Source organism: Ctenopharyngodon idella, chromosome 1 (genome assembly GCF_019924925.1).
Source record: "Ctenopharyngodon idella isolate HZGC_01 chromosome 1, HZGC01, whole genome shotgun sequence".
Taxonomy (NCBI): Eukaryota; Metazoa; Chordata; class Actinopteri; order Cypriniformes; family Xenocyprididae; genus Ctenopharyngodon; species Ctenopharyngodon idella.
The window spans coordinates 3978591-3996240 of record NC_067220.1 but is presented as its reverse complement, the minus strand read 5'-3'; the positions used below and the strand labels follow the sequence as shown (position 1 = coordinate 3996240).

The 17650-nt window shown below is 42.7% G+C and overlaps 2 protein-coding genes and 1 long non-coding RNA gene across 5 annotated transcripts; 2 read left to right on the top strand and 1 right to left on the bottom strand.

The window, feature by feature from the left end:
• Positions 1-395: 395 nt before the first annotated feature.
• On the bottom strand, positions 396-4653 carry eri2 (ERI1 exoribonuclease family member 2). Its single transcript, XM_051904995.1, has 9 exons — positions 4464-4653; positions 2839-2903; positions 2681-2761; positions 2479-2606; positions 2229-2382; positions 2054-2154; positions 1823-1904; positions 1649-1737; positions 396-1533 (listed from the first exon to the last, which is right to left on the bottom strand). The coding sequence occupies exons 1-9, from the start codon at positions 4484-4486 to the stop codon at positions 508-510; spliced, it is 1749 nt and encodes a 582-aa protein (XP_051760955.1). The 5' UTR covers positions 4487-4653; the 3' UTR covers positions 396-507.
• Positions 4654-4741: 88 nt separating this feature from the next.
• LOC127518032 (RNA exonuclease 5-like) lies at positions 4742-9654 on the top strand. Of its 3 annotated transcripts, none has more exons than XM_051904335.1 (19): positions 4742-5071; positions 5304-5383; positions 5458-5584; positions 5687-5777; positions 5852-5962; positions 6047-6135; positions 6209-6324; positions 6454-6592; positions 6678-6772; positions 6863-6965; positions 7585-7664; positions 7738-7867; positions 7995-8114; positions 8189-8326; positions 8397-8489; positions 8692-8911; positions 9003-9178; positions 9269-9378; positions 9474-9654. In XM_051904335.1, exons 1-19 carry the CDS (start codon positions 4934-4936, stop codon positions 9523-9525), a joined length of 2208 nt encoding a protein of 735 aa, XP_051760295.1. In that variant the 5' UTR covers positions 4742-4933; the 3' UTR covers positions 9526-9654. The 3 variants fall into 3 exon arrangements, with proteins under 3 accessions (XP_051760295.1, XP_051760287.1, XP_051760279.1); XM_051904327.1 differs by having other exon boundaries at positions 9251-9378; XM_051904319.1 differs by having other exon boundaries at positions 9003-9378.
• A 4736-nt stretch (positions 9655-14390) lies between these two features.
• LOC127518391 (uncharacterized) lies at positions 14391-16098 on the top strand. The gene is made up of 4 exons (XR_007931547.1): positions 14391-14652; positions 15010-15141; positions 15293-15403; positions 15552-16098. It is a non-coding gene; the product is annotated as an uncharacterized LOC127518391 (long non-coding RNA).
• Positions 16099-17650: the final 1552 nt, after the last annotated feature.

Genomic DNA, 17650 nt, shown 5'->3' with positions numbered 1-17650 from the left:
ATGTAATCAAAGTATTATAATATGTGCAAATTCCTTATTACATGATAAACAACCTGTTTTATATGCGTTTTAATGCACTGTACCTTCTAAAGTTGTGACAATTAATAGATAAGATTATAATGTATTATAACTGTGTATAGTTATATACAGTGCTTTATAAGGTGCATTACAAGGCATAATTAATAATCATTTTTAATGAATTATAGACTTTATGTAAAGTGTTAAAACATTTTAAGTCACATTTAAAATAGCACTGCTCTTTTATTTATGTAATATACAGTAAAATTATATTTCTGTGCAGTGAATTTCATTCAAAGAGAGAGTCTGATCTTGAATACAGGCTGGACATCATCACTACACACACATGCTGGAGAATGAATAGACGTTTCTGCAACTTTACAATGTTTCTAAAATAACTTGATTTATTCAAAGTGATTTATTATAAATTAATTATTTTACAGGTTTGTTAAAATCATAAAAGAAGTGATGCAGTGACGGTGTTGCGGGTCATCGGAGGGCTCTGGAGCTGCAGGTCTGTGGTGTTCTCAGCTGGTTTTGAGCTCTGGACTGCATTAATCCAGACTCCCACTGGAAGAAGTCGCAGCCCTTCTGTGGGCCGCCGCAGCTCTGCCGTCTGACGGGGCAGCAGTAAAACACCCGGCCGTGGTTGGGCCCGCCGTTACCCACCGTCAGACGCCGGGCCCTGCGGCCGCAGCCGCACAGAGGGGCCGTCCTCTTTGACGAGTGACCGACAGCGCAGGAGAGAGGGGGGCGGGGCACACTGATGGGCGGGTCTTTGAAGAAAGGGAGGCGGGGCACGCTGATGGGTGGGTCTTTGGAGAGATGGGGGCGGGGCACACTGATGGGCGGGTCTTTGGAGAGATGGGGGCGGGGCACACTGATGGGCAGGTCTTTGGAGAGATGGGGGCGGGGCACACTGATGGGCGGGTCTTTGGAGAGAGGGAGGCGGGGCACGCTGACGGGAGGGTCTTTGGAGAGATGGGGGCGGGGCACACTGATGGGCGGGTCTTTTGAGAGATGGGGGCGGGGCACACTGATGGGCAGGTCTTTGTAAATGCTGAAGGGGGCGGTGCTGCGTCCTAAGAAGCGCGAGAGGGGTCCGTACGGGTCTGTGCGTGGGGGTGGCTTGGGCATTTTAAAGACACCTGTAGAAACAGAGCAGCTGGTGGGTTTGTGCTGGTTTGATGTGGTTTTGTTGGGTTGGTTCTCATCAGGCTCCGCCCCCAGAGGAACGTCATCATAGGAGCCAGGCTCCTCCTCCTCGGTCAGCAGGACTCCGTCCCTCCAGCAGGCGTCTGGAGTCTCGGGGTCGTAGGTCGTGTCTGAGAGCCCGGCCAGCGCGGTGTTGCTGGTCTCCAGCAGGTCTCCCAGCGGTGTGACTGTGCTGGAGAGGACGGTGCGCGGCGTCACAAGCGCTCGACACACACTCACCTGCGGTTCGTCACGTTCACTCGCTGCAGAGCGACGCGCACAGGAGGTGTTTCTGAGTGGAGGTCTGGACTTCACCAGCGCCTGAGAGACAGAGAGATGCTTTAATAAACCTCAGCGCTGGCTCCTGATTGGCTGTGATGTCATGCAGGGGGTGGAGTCACCTGTGCAGGTGTGCGGGCGCGCAGACAGAACTCACCGGCCGTAGAGATTTGGTGATGGTCAGTAAACAGCCGTCAGTCACCATCCGCCACGCCAGCAGAGCCGTGTTCCTCGCGTCCACCAGACCTGAACGCAAACAACATACATCAGTGTGTGTGTGTGTGTGTGTGTGTGAGAGAGAGTGTGTATGTGTGTGAGAGTGTGTGAGTACCTGAGTGCTCTCTTCCTGTGAACTGGATGCCGAGGTCCAGCAGAGCTCCTCTCAGACCTTTGGGCTTCCTGTTATAGAAGAGCTGACAGAACAGTAAACACTAGACGCATTACCGCGGTATTCTTCTGATTTAATTCAATCAACAGTTGAGTAAAACCATGAACCAAACCTGAATGATTACTAGCCTGTGCCAGAGAGCTGTGCGTGTGTGTGTGTGTGTGTGTGTGTTACCCTGTATGTGGCTCGTAGGTCGATCCAGCTCTTCAGAGCTTCAGGAACGGTCAGCTGCTTCCGTTTACACTCGTACAGCAAACACACACCCAAATCCCAGTCTATATCAACACACACACGTTACTGATGAACCTACACAACACAGATGAGGAGCCGAGCTGTGAGTCTTTCTCACCTGACCATGTGACAAAAGCACAGGGGTGTCCGGAGGGGGCGGAGCCTGTGCTGTCTGTCTCGAAGACCACGCCCCTCTCCTGCTGGAGGCGGAGCAGCCAGCGCACAAATCTGGACAGGCAGATGTGTAGGGGAGGGGCGGAGTCCACCTGATCCTGTCAGCCAATCACACGAAGGACACATGATCAGTGACACACACACACACACACACACACACCACTGAAGGCGTATGAATCAGAGCGACTGATGACCTGTGTGATGCCCGTGAGCTCCGTGCAGAAGTCTGATAACACCGGATGCTCCTGCGGCTGGACGAACGTGTGGAACTCGGACTCGACCTCTCCGTTCGACACGTTCAGCAGGACGGCTGGAAACTCGACTGAGGAGCAAAACCACACGCTCAGAGCCACAGAAACACAGGAGGAGGAGACATGAAGAAGAGTCAGGACTCACTGATCTCCTGGCCGAAGCTGTTCTTCTCTCTCCAGCACGTGGACTCAAAGTCAATGATGATCAGGAACGAGAAGCGCTGCTCTGAGAAACACCGACACCACACTCAACCATGACTACTATTACACACATGAACAAACTCACTGACCAGAGACTCTTACTGCGGACAGACGGACGCTGATGAGCTCCAGACGACTGACTGCGCCTCCGGATCAGACCCAGCTCTCTGACGACAACACACACACACACACACACACACACACACATTTAACATCAGTGTATAGTGCTTATATGGGCCATTCTACAGAACTGGTGTAAACTGCTGTCCCACAACCAAAAACACATTTAAAAATCATTTAAGTATTCAAATTTGAGATGTTTACTAAGATCCTTCTATTATCTATTGAATCCCACAATAATATTTAAAATATCAGATTAATATATTTAAAATCATCATTTATTGGGTTCTTTCAGTCGGGAGGTGTCTGTCCCGAACCCTAACCCCTAAATTTACACTTGTGAAAATGATATTGAAATAATTTTTGCGGTTTTGTCCATTGTTGTTTTTAGAAATATATTTATTTTATATTTAATTTTTAAATCATGAAACTTTATTTTAAAAAATGTGTCCCTCATGTTAATGTCACTACCGAAACAGTGTGTGTTTGAGTCATTGTCTGAGACTGATTTTAACACACTTCTACATTTCTGATCAGGAAATATTCCTGTCCCTCCCTCTCATAGCCTCTCTTTCACAGTAGATAGAGTCCATCATTCTGAGTTAAATGTGTTCAAACGTCTGAGAATCTGTGTGGAACTTTAAGGAACGTCACTAACAAACACCTCTTTCTGCAATTAAGCAAACTTTTTTGGGTGTTATTCCATAAAATTTAGTTTTTATGTGTGTACAACTGTTCAGAGCTGTGCTAGCTAACCATGTGCTGATTAGCATCTTTGAGCGGCTCAAAAGTGTCTAAAATCGTCACTACCGAAACATGCCGATTATCACTACCCACATGTTTCGGACATGACTGTATCGGTAGTGACATCATTGTTTTGGTAGTGACAAAAGAAAACACATAATCCTTTATTTGGAGGAAATAAACAATTTAGTACAGTTATGCAAATCATTAGTATTTTAATATGTTTTAGTATGTGAGTTAAATTGTGTAATGTGATGTGGTCACTACTGAAACATGGGATGTTTAGTCAGAAATAAAGTAAATTAAATGATCAAGTAAGATGTTATTATAGTGTTTGGTTCAATGTATATTCAAACTAATGAATCCTTCACTTTGAAATCAGTTTGATAAACTTTATGACTTTTCCAAAAAAAAGATTGGATTCAAAATACAACAAATCTCATAAATTACACTTGAAATATTGTTAAAATTGTTATTGATTTACCTGTGAAAACTTTTTTTAAAAAATAGCAAAAACTATATTTACAAGGTAGATGTAAACAAAATCTTAATAGGTCAATGTGACCCTTCTTATTAAATTATTTATTATTGTGTTTCGGTAGTGACAAATTTGGGAGAGGAAAAATATTCCAAAACTTTCTGAAAATACAATATGAGAATTAACTGTACAATTACTAGAAATGTGTACCTGGGATATTATTAATTTGCATACATACAAAATTTGTGGAAAACTCCAACTCTGACTTTGAACCAGTTCTGTAGAATGGCGAAATATATAACATATTGAATGTGAGTGTGTAGTGTTTATATAGTATGATATTGAGTGTAGTGTTTGTTTGTAACATCAGATGTTTGTTTCTTACTTCGCCAGACTCTTTGTTGACATGTCGCTGCTGAACTTCACACAAACATCTTCTGAATGACTCAATAAACGCTAAACATCCAAAACATGATTACAATAAACCCTCACAAACAAAAACGCAGAAAACACTCGCGCAGTTTTGAATTACCCGCACACTGCGGCCATTTCCGTTGTTGTGCTGCGCTTCCGGTGTCGTCCGCGTCACGTGTTTGACAGTGGAGTCTGTGATTGGCCGAAAGCGGAAGTAATCGCACACAGATCAGTGAATCCTAATCGATTTCAGAGCTGTAGATCAGTCAACACACGTGCTGCTTTCCTTCATGTATTTACATCATTATATCGCTGTATTTACAGCATACTGACGTCATGACGCTTTAAATTAAACACTGTGTGTTTTAGTTATCCACTGATATGGTTACATGTTAACCAGACTGTTTTTTAAGGAAGATGAGCTGAAGAAGAGTATATATCATGAAGATCGAAACACCGGCGGATCAACAGATGGAATCACCTTCATCATCATCATCATCATCATCCTCGTGCTGTAAGAGGAAAGCTGAGGACAGTGTGATCTCAGACTGCTGTCAGAAGAGACTCAAACTACAGCAGGTGACTTCAGATTCACGCATTCATGCTGAAGTAACTTGAGTTATGTAATCAGATTACTTTTAAAAGTAACTAGTAAAGTAACGCATTACTTTTAAAAGTAACTTTACCCAACACTGGTCATTAATGTTCATTAACCTATTAACACCTTTGTAGCCTCAGTGCGAGTTCATATAGGCAGTGTGTTGTGTTTCTGGGTCATTCAGTGTGTGTGTGTGTGTGTGTGTGTGATCAGGATGTGCTGACGGTGAAGGACGTGTGTGATCTGATCCAGTATGTCACTCTCAAGCGCTGTAACAGAGTGAAGAAGCCCAGGTACACACACACACACACACACACACACACACACGGTCTGATTGACAGGTGACAGTGTGTGTTTGTGTGTTCAGCTGGTTCAGCGTCAGTGATGATGCGCGTCTGTCCCGCGTGAACGTGATGATTCTGGACGGACTGACGCAGAGTCACTTCTACAGATACTTCAGTCAGTTCAGACACCTCCGCAACAAATACAGCTCAGTGAGTCACACACACACACACACACACACACACACACACACACACACAGGTTTGATGAGAGTCACGTGATCAATCACGTGTGGATGTGTTTGTGTTTCTCAGAGATGGACTCTGGCGCCCTCGTCATGTGACCCGCTGACCTCTGACCTCCTCAGCAGTAAGGTCACAGTAGAAACACGCATGCCGCTGCCAGGTGAGTCGCTGGTTCCTCTCTGAGCCGTCGGTCGCTGATGATCGCTGTCACATGACCTGCTGTGTGTCCTGCAGCCTCGCTGATGTGGCATCCCGTGATTCGCCGCTTCGGTTCGAGCGCCGCCGGGCTGAGCAGCTTCCTGCTGACCAAAGAGGAGATGATCAAACACAACTTCCCTGTGAAGGGTGAGACACACACACACACATACATGTGAGACGTACGACTGACACACACTCACTGGCTCACTTCTGTCCCATGATGCCGTGCAGGTGGGCGGGGCTGTGAGGGGTTCGTGTGCACCGAGAGCGACGGGCGCGTGACGGACGGCAGTCCTCTGTTCGGCCTGGACTGTGAGATGGTGCGTGTCTGCGCTCGGCTGTGTTCTGCGCTGTGATTGGCCGTGGCGGTCTGAACGTGTGTTTGTGTTTCAGTGCCTGACGAGTGAGGGGTTAGAGGTCACGCGTGTGGCGCTGGTGGACGAAGCTGGACACTGTGTGCTGAATGAGCTCGTCAAACCGCCAAACCCCATCATCAACTACTGCACCAGGTACACACACACACACACACACACACACACTTTCCTCTCATACCAAAATAAACACACAACAGTTCCTCTAGAAGTGTATCAGGGCCTTCAGTGTGTGTGTGTGTGTGTGTGTGTGTGTGTGTGCTGCAGGTTTTCTGGAATCACTCGCTCGATCCTGGAGCCCGTCTCCACGTGTCTCGCAGACGTTCAGCGTAAACTCCTTCAGCTGCTGCCGCGTGACGCTGTGCTGGTCGGACACTCTCTGGACGGAGACCTGCGAGTCTTACACGTACTTCACTCTCATCTAAAACTTATTCTGCGTGACTGAACAGAAATATGTTGGGTACGAAGTGAAGCTGTGTGTGTTTGTGCAGATGATCCACCCTCACGTCATCGACACGTCTCTGCTGTACCGTCAGGAGTTCGGCGGCAGGTTCAAACTCAAGCGTCTGGCTCAAGTGATTCTGAAGTGAGTCTGAACACAAGCTCGTCACGCTCACATGTTCAGCTGAGCTTCAGATTCAGTGTGTGTGTGTGTGTGTGTGTGTGTGCTCGGCAGCCGGGAGATCCAGTCGGAGGACCGCAAAGGTCACGACCCCTGTGAGGACGCGCTGGCCGCTCTTCATCTGGCTCAGTACTTCATCAGGAAGGGACCCAGAGAGGTGAGGAGAAGCTCACATACTGATGCAAAACAGGGTCAAACCGTCATGGATCTCTGAAACTGTGATGAACAGGCCTGGAAAAGTTTTGTGAAGCTGCTCGTCTAGTGTGATATGAGTGAATAGATTCTTTTGATTCATTTCCTTCTGATTAATCAGGCAAACTGACTCAAAAATCATGGTCTGAATCAGTGATTTGAGAAAAAAATCTGATTTGAGTGAATCATTGTTTTGAACAGGTGCTTTTGAATCAGTTCTTCACAACAAATCATTCGAAGTGGTTCAGAAATTATGGTTTGAATGATTCTATTGTAAATCTGAATTACTGATTTATAAAAATAAAATCTGATTTGAGTGAATAATTTTGAATCAATTCTTAATGAATCAGTCAAACTGGTTAAAAATGTTGGTCTGAATGATTCATTTTTTTAAGTCTGATTTATCAGTGAATCATTCTTTTGAATCGATTCTTTTCAATATGTTCTATTGAATTGGTTCATATTTAAATCAGTTGTTTTGAATGGGTCCTTCTCACTGAATCAGTCGAGCCAATGATGGTGTGAATGATTCAGTTGTCAGATCACTGATGGCTGCTGAAGCGCTGATGTTCGTTCTCTCTCAGGTGCTTGAGGATCATCACAATGAATTGTGGGATTTTCCTGAGATCAATGATCACGTGATCTTGTCCGATCATCAGCTCAGGTACTCGTCTCTATTTCTGACACGTGACACACTGAAGACATTCCTCTCTGACGGTCTCTCTGTCCAATCACAGCTCTCTCAGCTTCGGCCACGCCCTCTACGGATCTGGCCAATCAGCATTGTTCCTGGGCGGTGCAGCGGAGACGAGCGGCTCTGTGTCCAATCAGCAGTGCCGGAGACAGCAGTGCTTCAGTGACAGAGAGGTGTGTGCGACACACACACACACACACACTTTTTGATATGTTCTATTGAACTAGTTCATTTCTTTTGGTTCCCACACACCTGTATCTCACTGTCTGTGTCTGTGTCTGTGTGTGTGTGTGTGTGTAGGTGGTGTGTGTGTTCAGACGGCTGGTTCAGTCGTATTCACTCAGTGTCCTTCGGTTCTCGTCATTCAGCAACACACTGAATCAAACGACAGCGACGGGACGACAGCGGCACCTGCAGCAGGTACACACACACACACACACACACACACACACATATGATGGTATGACGCTGACGTGTGTGTGTGTGTGTTTCAGGTGTGTGAGCGTCTGAGGCAGATGTGTGTGTTGTATGTCGGCCCGCTGCCCGCTGATGGCACAGAGAGACACGTACACAAACTACTGAAGCGCTGCGGACGCCTGCGGACCGTACGACTGCTGCACCACACACACGGGGTACAACACACACACTCACACACACACACTCTCTCACACACACAGTTTTTCAGTCTCTGTGTGTCCGTAGGTTCATGCGGAGGTCGTGTTTGAGCATCTTGAAGGAGCTCAGCTGGCTCTAGATCATCTGAATGGACACCAGATCAACGACTGCACCATCAAGGTTTCTCACACACACACACACACACACACTGTTGTTATCAGTTTTATAGTTATTGTTGCAGTTATTTTTATTGTTATAGTTATAGCTATAGCTATAGTTTTCATTATAATTATCGTTATAGTTGTGGCTGTAGTTCTAGTTGTTGGTGTGAGCAGTCGTAGCACAAACACTAGTTCCCTGACGAGGTTTTTAATGATATCAGGTGCGGCGGCCCGTACACGAGCTCTGTCTGGATCTGGACGAGCGTCTCTCTGAGCGTCAGAACGACCGTCTCAACAGTCACATGATCTACGTGTGTAATCTGTCCACTAATCCGCATTGCCATGATGACCTGCTCCAGACCTTCAGACAGTTCGGCCCCATTCAGCAGGTCACCTGCGCCAAGGAGCATGCTGGGAAGCGCAGCAGACACGCCTTCATCGGTGCGTATGAATCCAACAGAGCTTCATTAATATGTAAATGATGTTGATTAAATACAGTAATGAGAATCATCCGTGTGTGTGTGTGTTGTAGAGTTCGAGTGTGCTGACAGTGCTCAGGCCGCAGTGGGCGTCACCCTCCAGATCGGCAGCAGGAAGTTGTCAGTCTGTCAGGCTCTGACTCCGCCCCACATGACCTCATGGACGCACACACACCCCGTTACTACAGAAACCAGCCCAGAGACGGCAGAGCAGAGAGAGGAGTGTGATGTGAGTGACAGCTGTCAATCGAACAGAAACGCCTTAGTTGTTTCTCCTAGTAATGAGATGAAATGTCTCCAGCTGTCATGTGACCTACAGGAGCCGCTGCTGGAGCGTCAGATGAAGAAACTGGACAGGAGAGTGGGAAAAGTGTTTCGAGCGCTGGAGAGGAACTGCCTGAGCGTCGTGATCCTGCCTGGAGACAGGAGGTACGTCACACACACACACACTCCCCGAGAGAGTCGTGTTTGAGTGTGTGTGTCAGTGTGACTTATGTTGTGTGTGTGTGTGTGTGTGTTCACAGCGGCGGCGTCGATCATCCCGGCCTCTGCTTCATTCACATCAAACAGACGTGAGCAGCTGCTGTGACTCCGCCCAGCTCGCCTGTGATTGGCTGAAGTGATTGAGACCAATGTTTTTATCACACCTGTGAGCAGATTTTAATGTGTTAATACTGTTCAGAATAAACATGACTGAAGAGTGCAGATGTGGAGAGAGTCTGTCCTGCTGAAAACAGATTTCATTGACACATAAACACTGATCAGTGACTCAAACATGATAAACAGAAGCTCAAGAACCAGTCAGGTTTGATCTCGCGCATCACGCTTCTGCTTACGTTCGCTGATCAAGGTTTAGATATGGAAAAAAGCATAAATTCAATCTGTTCGTCTTAAAAAGTGATCGAGTCTCTTCAGAAAATTCAGACTAAACCGCTCGATTCATGTGGATTTATTTGACCATGTCTTTATAAACGTTTTGAAGCATCAGAGACTGTAAATGGAGGGACAGAAATCTCTCAGATTTCATTATAAAGATCTTCATTTGTGTTCCCAAGATGAACGATCGCGTTTGTGCTTTTAGAGATGTCAACAAAACGGAAAAGAGCGCAGGGTGTCGAGTTGTGTTTTTAGAAGTTGAACTTTTAACTTGACAGCAATTTAAAACACGCTGTGAAAAAACTGAAAAAGATGATGAGCCGCAACAGTCAACACACCTGATTAACACATTATAGATAATAAATAACCTCTTTTTCATCAACTATAGGCTAGGCAAAGAATTTATAGTAAGTGCAAGAATTTTTAATATAAATTATTACTATGCAAGAGGATTACAAGAGGACAATATGTCTGTTATCTTTGGAGCTATTCTGAGATGTGTCTGAAGTCCGCCATCTTTTGCTTTGTATTTAATTGTTTTTAATAAAAACATTGAGACATCCTCAAAATATCTTTTATGTTCAAAAGAAGAAAGTCATATTTGGAAGGACATGAGGGTGTGTAAATGAGGACAGAATTTTCATGTTTAGGTGAACTGTCCCTTTAAGATAAATGTTAAAGTGTGCCCCTGAAAGCACAAGTGGGCCCTCAGTTACCATCATCTATAACCACACTGATTAAATGCCAAATAAACAAAGTTAATTCACATGAGGGGGCTGCTCCAGTATTGGACCGCACAACACTGACCTCTTCTCATCACACACACACACACACAAACCACACATGACCTGACAGATATAATGTTTCATGAGAAATCACACATGTCTGTGACAGACGCTGACTCGACTGAACAGTTAAAGGTTCGGCGGGAGTAGCGTTTCTATTGACTTCCGTGAGCTTAACTGAATTTAAATAACTTCTAATGGCTTGAAATTATCAGGTCGTGGCTTAATGACCATGGGAAAATGTTGGTCCCATGGCAAAACCAGTTGAGAACCACTGGGGTAAATGTTGTTCCATTTATGCCTTTAACCTAGAAACTGTAAACATCAAATGGAAAATGTATTCAGTAGACAGCATGAAAAGAACAAAAACCCCAAACCCACAGAGGGACTTTGCCTCCTCATTTCACAAGACCACTCACGTTACTGCATGATCAGATCTGCTTGTCAAAACGTGCATCCTCTCACACACGCACAAATCCATCCATATTTCTATCATGACAACTTTTGGAAGATTGTTAGCATGGTAATGGATATGACGAAGTTAATGTGTTTGGTCTTGGCGGAGTAGATCTGCCACGCTGCTGCAGAGCAAACACAGGAACCTGCTACTGCCAATCCGTACGGCGATACGCTGCTGCGAGGATGTAAGACGTACTACCAGACGTGTTCACAAGTCCCTGCGGTCCAAGTCAAGTCTCAGTTCTATTTTTAGCAATATTTTTTTTCAGTTAGTTGTTATTGTAATTGACCGTTCGCAAAGACCCGCCCTCTTTATTTTCTGTTGCTACGACAAGCCATGCCGATCTCTCACGCCACACATCATGTTCTCACGCAGTGAAAAATACAGTCTCAAATTTCAAATTTTTAAATAAATTTAAACAATAAATACCATTTTGAGGCTCTTTAATGTGTCGTGACAGATTGCTGTAGCGCCTCAGCTCAAGTGGCTCGTGAACCGATCATCTCTTCCCACTAGTTCATTTATATCATCAAATAAACACGAATGAACATGAGAAGGAATGTTGTTTCAACTGCGGAAAGACGTCAGTACACACCATTTCTCAGGTTCATGTCCACCGACGTTCAACTCCCCTGACTGCTCTGGCAGACATAACAGCGGATTCGGCATTATGATTGGTTAGATCGCCTGTCAATCAAACTCCCGGTGAAGGGTCAATTAAAAGTGTATTGAAATATCAAAACAGATTGTTTATTGTAAAATTGCCTAATAAAGCACACAAAATACTACTTAAATGATTACTATTAGTTTCCAATTTCATTCAAAATTCTACCATTTAGAACCACCACAAGGAAAAAAGTGCTGTGCATTTTGAGCTTTTTGAGTTGCCGTAGTTTGCTGTAGCTCTCGAGCAATGCTGGATAATGTCTTCTTCCAGTGAGCGTTTTCTTTTTGTCGTTTTTGCCTTTTTATTATGATAGGACTGTGAGTAGACAGGAAGTGAAGTGGGGAGAGAAAGGGGGAACGGTCCACAAGCCGGAACTGAACTCGGGTCACGCGAGCTGCCCACAAGGCTATCGGCGCAGACGATGGGATATTATTTTCAACTTGACTGCAATGTTTTATTCTCCATCATTCAATACATATTGCCTGTACATAAATGAACCTTTATGTTATGTCATCGCAGATCTATAAATCAAATTATTTATTGCATTTATGAAGCTCAGCACCCAAGGCTCTATCGCTGTTGCCTCAATGGTGTTCAGTGTCTTTGGGTGGATTGCCGTGGCGGATTGATGGCAACAACCATTTTAGGATTGCTTGTGATTTTTTCGTAGTGCCTCAAGAGTCCTCTTGACTACTCCTAGCGTTTCACAGATTTAGCACTAAAATGCTTTGTGAAATACTCTTTTAGGAGTCCTAAATTTAGGACTGACATGCCCATTATTTTTAAGAGTTTCTCCTAAATCTGCAAGTTAGGAGCTACTTTTAGCCTTAAGAAGTTTTGTGAAAATGGCCTCAGGAGATTATGCAGAAGAAATAAGGAAACTACACTTCAACATAGACAACGAACACAGAACTGGAAAACTAAGGTCTTATATACACAGTGAATGATCAACAGAACAGGGAACAAAAACTAAAACAAACTGAAACTAAACATAACCCTTACACACATACAAGCTAATTTATGTATCTTTGTTATATATGCATCTGTAATTTAATGTGCAAATAAATTCTGCGTCATTTATCTAATGTACATTGCTTTAGAAAACTTTTGGGTGCTCATTTTCAAACTGGATAACAAGATAACCTTAAATGTTGGAACAACTGTTGCATTTACAATTTTTGACATATGCTGAAGAGACTTACAAGAAACATCCTGTGTGTTTCTCCGACTCACTCGTACCCACACAACCACTGAAACACACGGCACATCCAGACCACATTCACACCGTCTGCACTGCTAAAGCTTTTTTGAGTATGAAAGCTCTCATCTAAAATGAATAAATAAAAGAGTTTATAACAGATAACACATCTTTCAAATGTGTTTGGTTTTTCCCGAAAAAAAAAAAAAACTAACTAGAAACAAAACTACCACACCACATCGACAAAAACAACACCACAACATTTGCTTAATCCCCTTTGTCACAATGCATTGCAAAATCAAGTGCAATGACAAAAGGTTTATTTACGGTCTAAGATGTAATGCGTTAAAAATGTTGCAGACATATTATCACGCATAAAATACAAAGTAAAAACACAAACATTCCCAAAATATGAACTTATATATACCTCAAACTGTACTAAATGCAAAATACAGGAGATCTTATAAAATAATTAAGAGCTTACGATTAACAAACAGAAAATTGATTCACTGTTTGGGGGAATGGTTACTCACCCTCAGGCTATCAAGATGTAGATGAGTTTGTTTCTTCATCAGAACAGATTTGGAGAAATTCATCATTACATCACTTGCTCAGCAGTGAACGAGTGCCGTCAGAATGAGTCCAAACGCCTGATAAAAACATCACAATAATCCACACCACTCCAGTCCATCAACTGACATATGAAGTCAATTCTGTGTTCTCTATTCAGAAGGCCGTCTCTCATGAATCGGGAGTGAAATATGCAGAGATCAAGCACTTTCTACGATCGAAAACAGTTTTAAACTAATACATGAGTGGATTTTGATGTGAGAGGATAACGGGACTTATTATGGATCATGGAGTGTATCTTGTACAGAAGTGACGGTTTGAGGTTAAAATGAGAAAAGAGAATGGAAACTAATCTTGGCCTGATTTCTCAATAACTTTCCATCATCACTACCTGATGTAGGTTGCATCTTGAACGGAAGTGTGTCTGGTCCAAAGGTTTGCGTACTGTAGGCTAAACTTACAGTTAAATCTCTTTTGTCAAGTCTTCTATACCTTGTTGAAATAAACAGCCTTGACCTATATCAGTTTCCTGTATTTTTGTAGTTTGATGCTGCTGCAGTTCACCAGATGAAAGCTTGTGTGTTCAATTCTAAAGCATAAATGAATTTGATTTTACTGGCTAAAAACGTTGACAGTTTGTGGTTAAAGCGTTAATTGAAAATGACCAATTCTACACTTTTTTTTTTTATCAACTCTTAACAGGTTGGCTTTAGTACACCTACATCCCTTACAAATAGAAAGATTGATTTCCTTATTAAGTTTGCATAATTTACTTGTCAGTTAATAAGCTTAAGTTCCTATTTCATAAACCACTTGTTTTATTACGTTACCATCTTCCTGTAAAACGGGTCATGAAGACCCACCCCTTCTGATCAGCTATAAAACAGGCGCTGAAACAGACACGTTATTTCTTTCAGCTCCTGCTCAAAGATGGATCTGCAAATCTCAGTTGTTCTTCTGTTTATTCTGGTCGCTGCGGGTACAAAGACGAGCAGTGCTTGTAGTGACCCTGAGCACAAACACGGATCATCACAGCACGCTCACTTCTGTTACGAGTGCACGGGTTTGAATTACTGCGTGGACACACTGGCGATTTGTCCCACTGGATTTTCCAAGTGCATGAGTTCAACAATCTTAATGGACATCGGTGAGTCCAATGTGATGGATTGAAATTCACTGTTATAGTTGACTGATGGAGCTGCTGCCATGATTTACTGCTGCTGAAACTGAGATAAATAATCACCACAGAACTGCTGCTGATTCTCTGGTGGAAATGATCAAATTCAATCACAGAATATTCTGCTATTTAATTAGTTTTTTCAGTAACAATACAATTTGTATTAAAAATTTGGTTGAAATTAGAAAAATTCTAAATTTTGCAGCTGAGATGATACTTTATCAGACAGACTTTTCGCTGCTTCTTTCTATTTATATTTATAAATACATTTCCCATCAAAACGCTGTGCAGTTTAACTAGTCTCTCCGGTATCATTCATGTTTTTAGGTGGAACTAGTTTGAAAATTAAGAAAAAAGAATGTATTGATGAATGTCAGAATGGTTCCATTAACTACGGCATATCAAAGACGGCTTATTCCTGCTGCGACACCGACTTCTGTAACGCCAGAGATGCTCCAGGTATTGTGCAAATACAGTCAACACTCATTTTACTGTCAAGAAAAACAAATGTAGGGTGGGACATGATTCCTGTCAAGAATTGATAGGGAGCAGCTGAAGGAGTGTTATTTGATTAGAAAAACATAAAGGAATACTGGTTTTGCTCCGGTAGATCCCAGACTGAACACTCCCAATGGAAGGACGTGTTATTATTGTGATGGACAGAGCTGCTCAAACACAGTGAGCTGTTCCGGGAGTGAAGACAGCTGCATTACAGCGACAGGTGACAATCTGGAAGAGATTAAAGTCATTATTTGTGCCCCTTTTGAGCATTAATAGGACTTATTATTAAACTTAATAAACTTTTGACACATTTCACATATACCAATGGCCAACTCAGACTAAAGCTTTGTTTTCTTTCTTTTCACCAGTGACACAAAGAGGCCTGTCAATGCTTTTAAAAGGCTGTATCACTAAATCTATTTGTGGTCTCCTAAAGTGCTCTTTTATTCAGGACCTCTCATGTTGTGAGGGGAACCTATGTAACGGTGATAAGAGCGACACACAGGCCGTCACCCAGGGCTTCATATATGACGGTGATAAGAGTCTCAACCAGAGCGTCACCCAGAGCTTCATCCAGAGCTTCATGTATCACAGTGCAAAGAGCGTCACCCAGAGAACCCCGTATAACGGCGATAAGAGCGCCACCCACAGCTCCATCATGTATAAGGGTGCTAAGAGTGACACCCAGAGAATGACCTATAACGGTGCTAAGAGCGTCACCCACAGCTTCCTGTTCTCTGCTCTCCTACTTCCTGCTGCACTGATTCTACAATGAGACACGCCATACTGCTGGAAAATAAATCTCATCTGTTGGCTATTCATGAGTTTGTAAAACTTTTCCTGTTTAGTTACAGATCACAAAGGCAAAAAGAGAAATAATTGGATATGATGATCAATAAAAAATTTCACAAATGCTTTTGTCTCTTATTTTATTCAATATCTCGTGTGTGCTAGCATAAGCACAACTAGCATAAGGGAAACCGTAATACATCATGTGATGAGATTTCAATCTGTTTCTTAAATTGAGTTGATTAGATTCAGTATTGATTTATGTGTAAAGACTTCAATGTCAGATTTTCTTAAGGTAAAAACTCTCAACTAATGCTGTAAACTACACAACTGTCTGGAGATGGTACTTCAGTATAACCTTAAAAGTTAAAATTAACAACAGAGCCCAAACTATCAAATACCATTTCTATTCATTTTCAGATAAAAATTACTAATTATATTAAATTACACAAAAAGAACCCACATTTATAAACTGAACTCCCTAAATGAGTTAACAGACTCTGAATATCAAAATACTGAAAGGAACTCACAATAACAGACTTGACTATTTTGAGTCACTGACACAAACACATTTTAGGTTTTTACTGAGTTAATAAAAAAAGGAAGTCTCAGCTTTCTAATTCGTTGTCTAAAAATAATCCTTTTGTAAACATAACCATTGTCTCTCTACAAGGCTACATCACAAAATTAAGACACCAGGTATGAAAGATTAGGTCTTCTGTACATTAAGTTATACTCGTTTTTCTAACTAGCAAGCTAATGCCTTTCCTGAGGTAAAATACGTTGTTAAACCGTTTGATTGACGTGTTTCTGCGATTGAGACACTAGCGATTACGCGAGAGATTATACTTTATTAAATTGTATCTTCCAACATACCTTGAGATGTTCATCCGTTTATTTTGTGCTGTAGCTATCAGTAAAGAGGGAGAGATTACTGGTTCACTCGCTGCCGATCGATCGGTTCAATCCTATTTGGACTTCCGTTGATCTTCGCGTAAATAAGAGTGACATCTTGAGGACAAGACTGGTAATTATAGAATTCGGATTTGAAAGGATCGACTATTTGTGTATATTTTTAACAAAATAGTGTACCTTATGTTGAACACCAAGGATGTCTAGCCCATTTTTGGTTGTGTAACACTGGATCATGTTGGTAGTGATTCTCTACACTTCTATGAACTTGAAAACTGACTTCTTACATCCACTACAAATCATATTCTGACAGGAGCTCCAGCATCATTTGAGGAACAGATTTGATAATCTAATTCAACAAAATATTTGAGCGTCTGAAAACATTTGGAGCCACTGAACGAGTCACTGACGCAGGAAAACATTAATATATTCTTTAGGCAGAGACTTTATCTAAAACAACTTAAACATCACAATTCAATTTTCATTGAACAAAATAACAGATTTGAAATATAAAACTAGATTAATACACAAGATTGTTGGATGATGTGATAGCGTGTCTGATTTGAATCAGATCAGTGCGGGTCAGATGATCAAACTCACGTTTAATACCAGTACAAGACATTTGAGTTTCAGTGTGCGTTAGTTTTGGACCCCTGTATCATTATGAATCATGTTCATGTCGGACTGTGACTCATGATCCGAACACTGCAGTGTGAATCACTTACTCAAACTGAATCGACTCTGAATGAACAGCCCAACACAGATG

Coding starts and splice junctions, on each gene's coding strand:
- LOC127518032 (XM_051904319.1), top strand. CDS start 4,934: ATGAAGATCGAAACACCGGCGGATCAACAGATGGAATCACCTTCATCA. Junction 6,136..6,208: donor TCGGCCTGGACTGTGAGATG/GTGCGTGTCTGC, acceptor TTTGTGTTTCAG/TGCCTGACGAGTGAGGGGTT. Junction 9,379..9,473: donor ATCCTGCCTGGAGACAGGAG/GTACGTCACACA, acceptor GTGTGTTCACAG/CGGCGGCGTCGATCATCCCG.
- eri2 (XM_051904995.1), bottom strand. CDS start 4,486: ATGTCAACAAAGAGTCTGGCGAA. Junction 2,607..2,680: donor CAGCTTCGGCCAGGAGATCA/GTGAGTCCTGAC, acceptor TTTGCTCCTCAG/TCGAGTTTCCAGCCGTCCTG. Junction 2,155..2,228: donor TGCTTTTGTCACATGGTCAG/GTGAGAAAGACT, acceptor GTGTTGATATAG/ACTGGGATTTGGGTGTGTGT.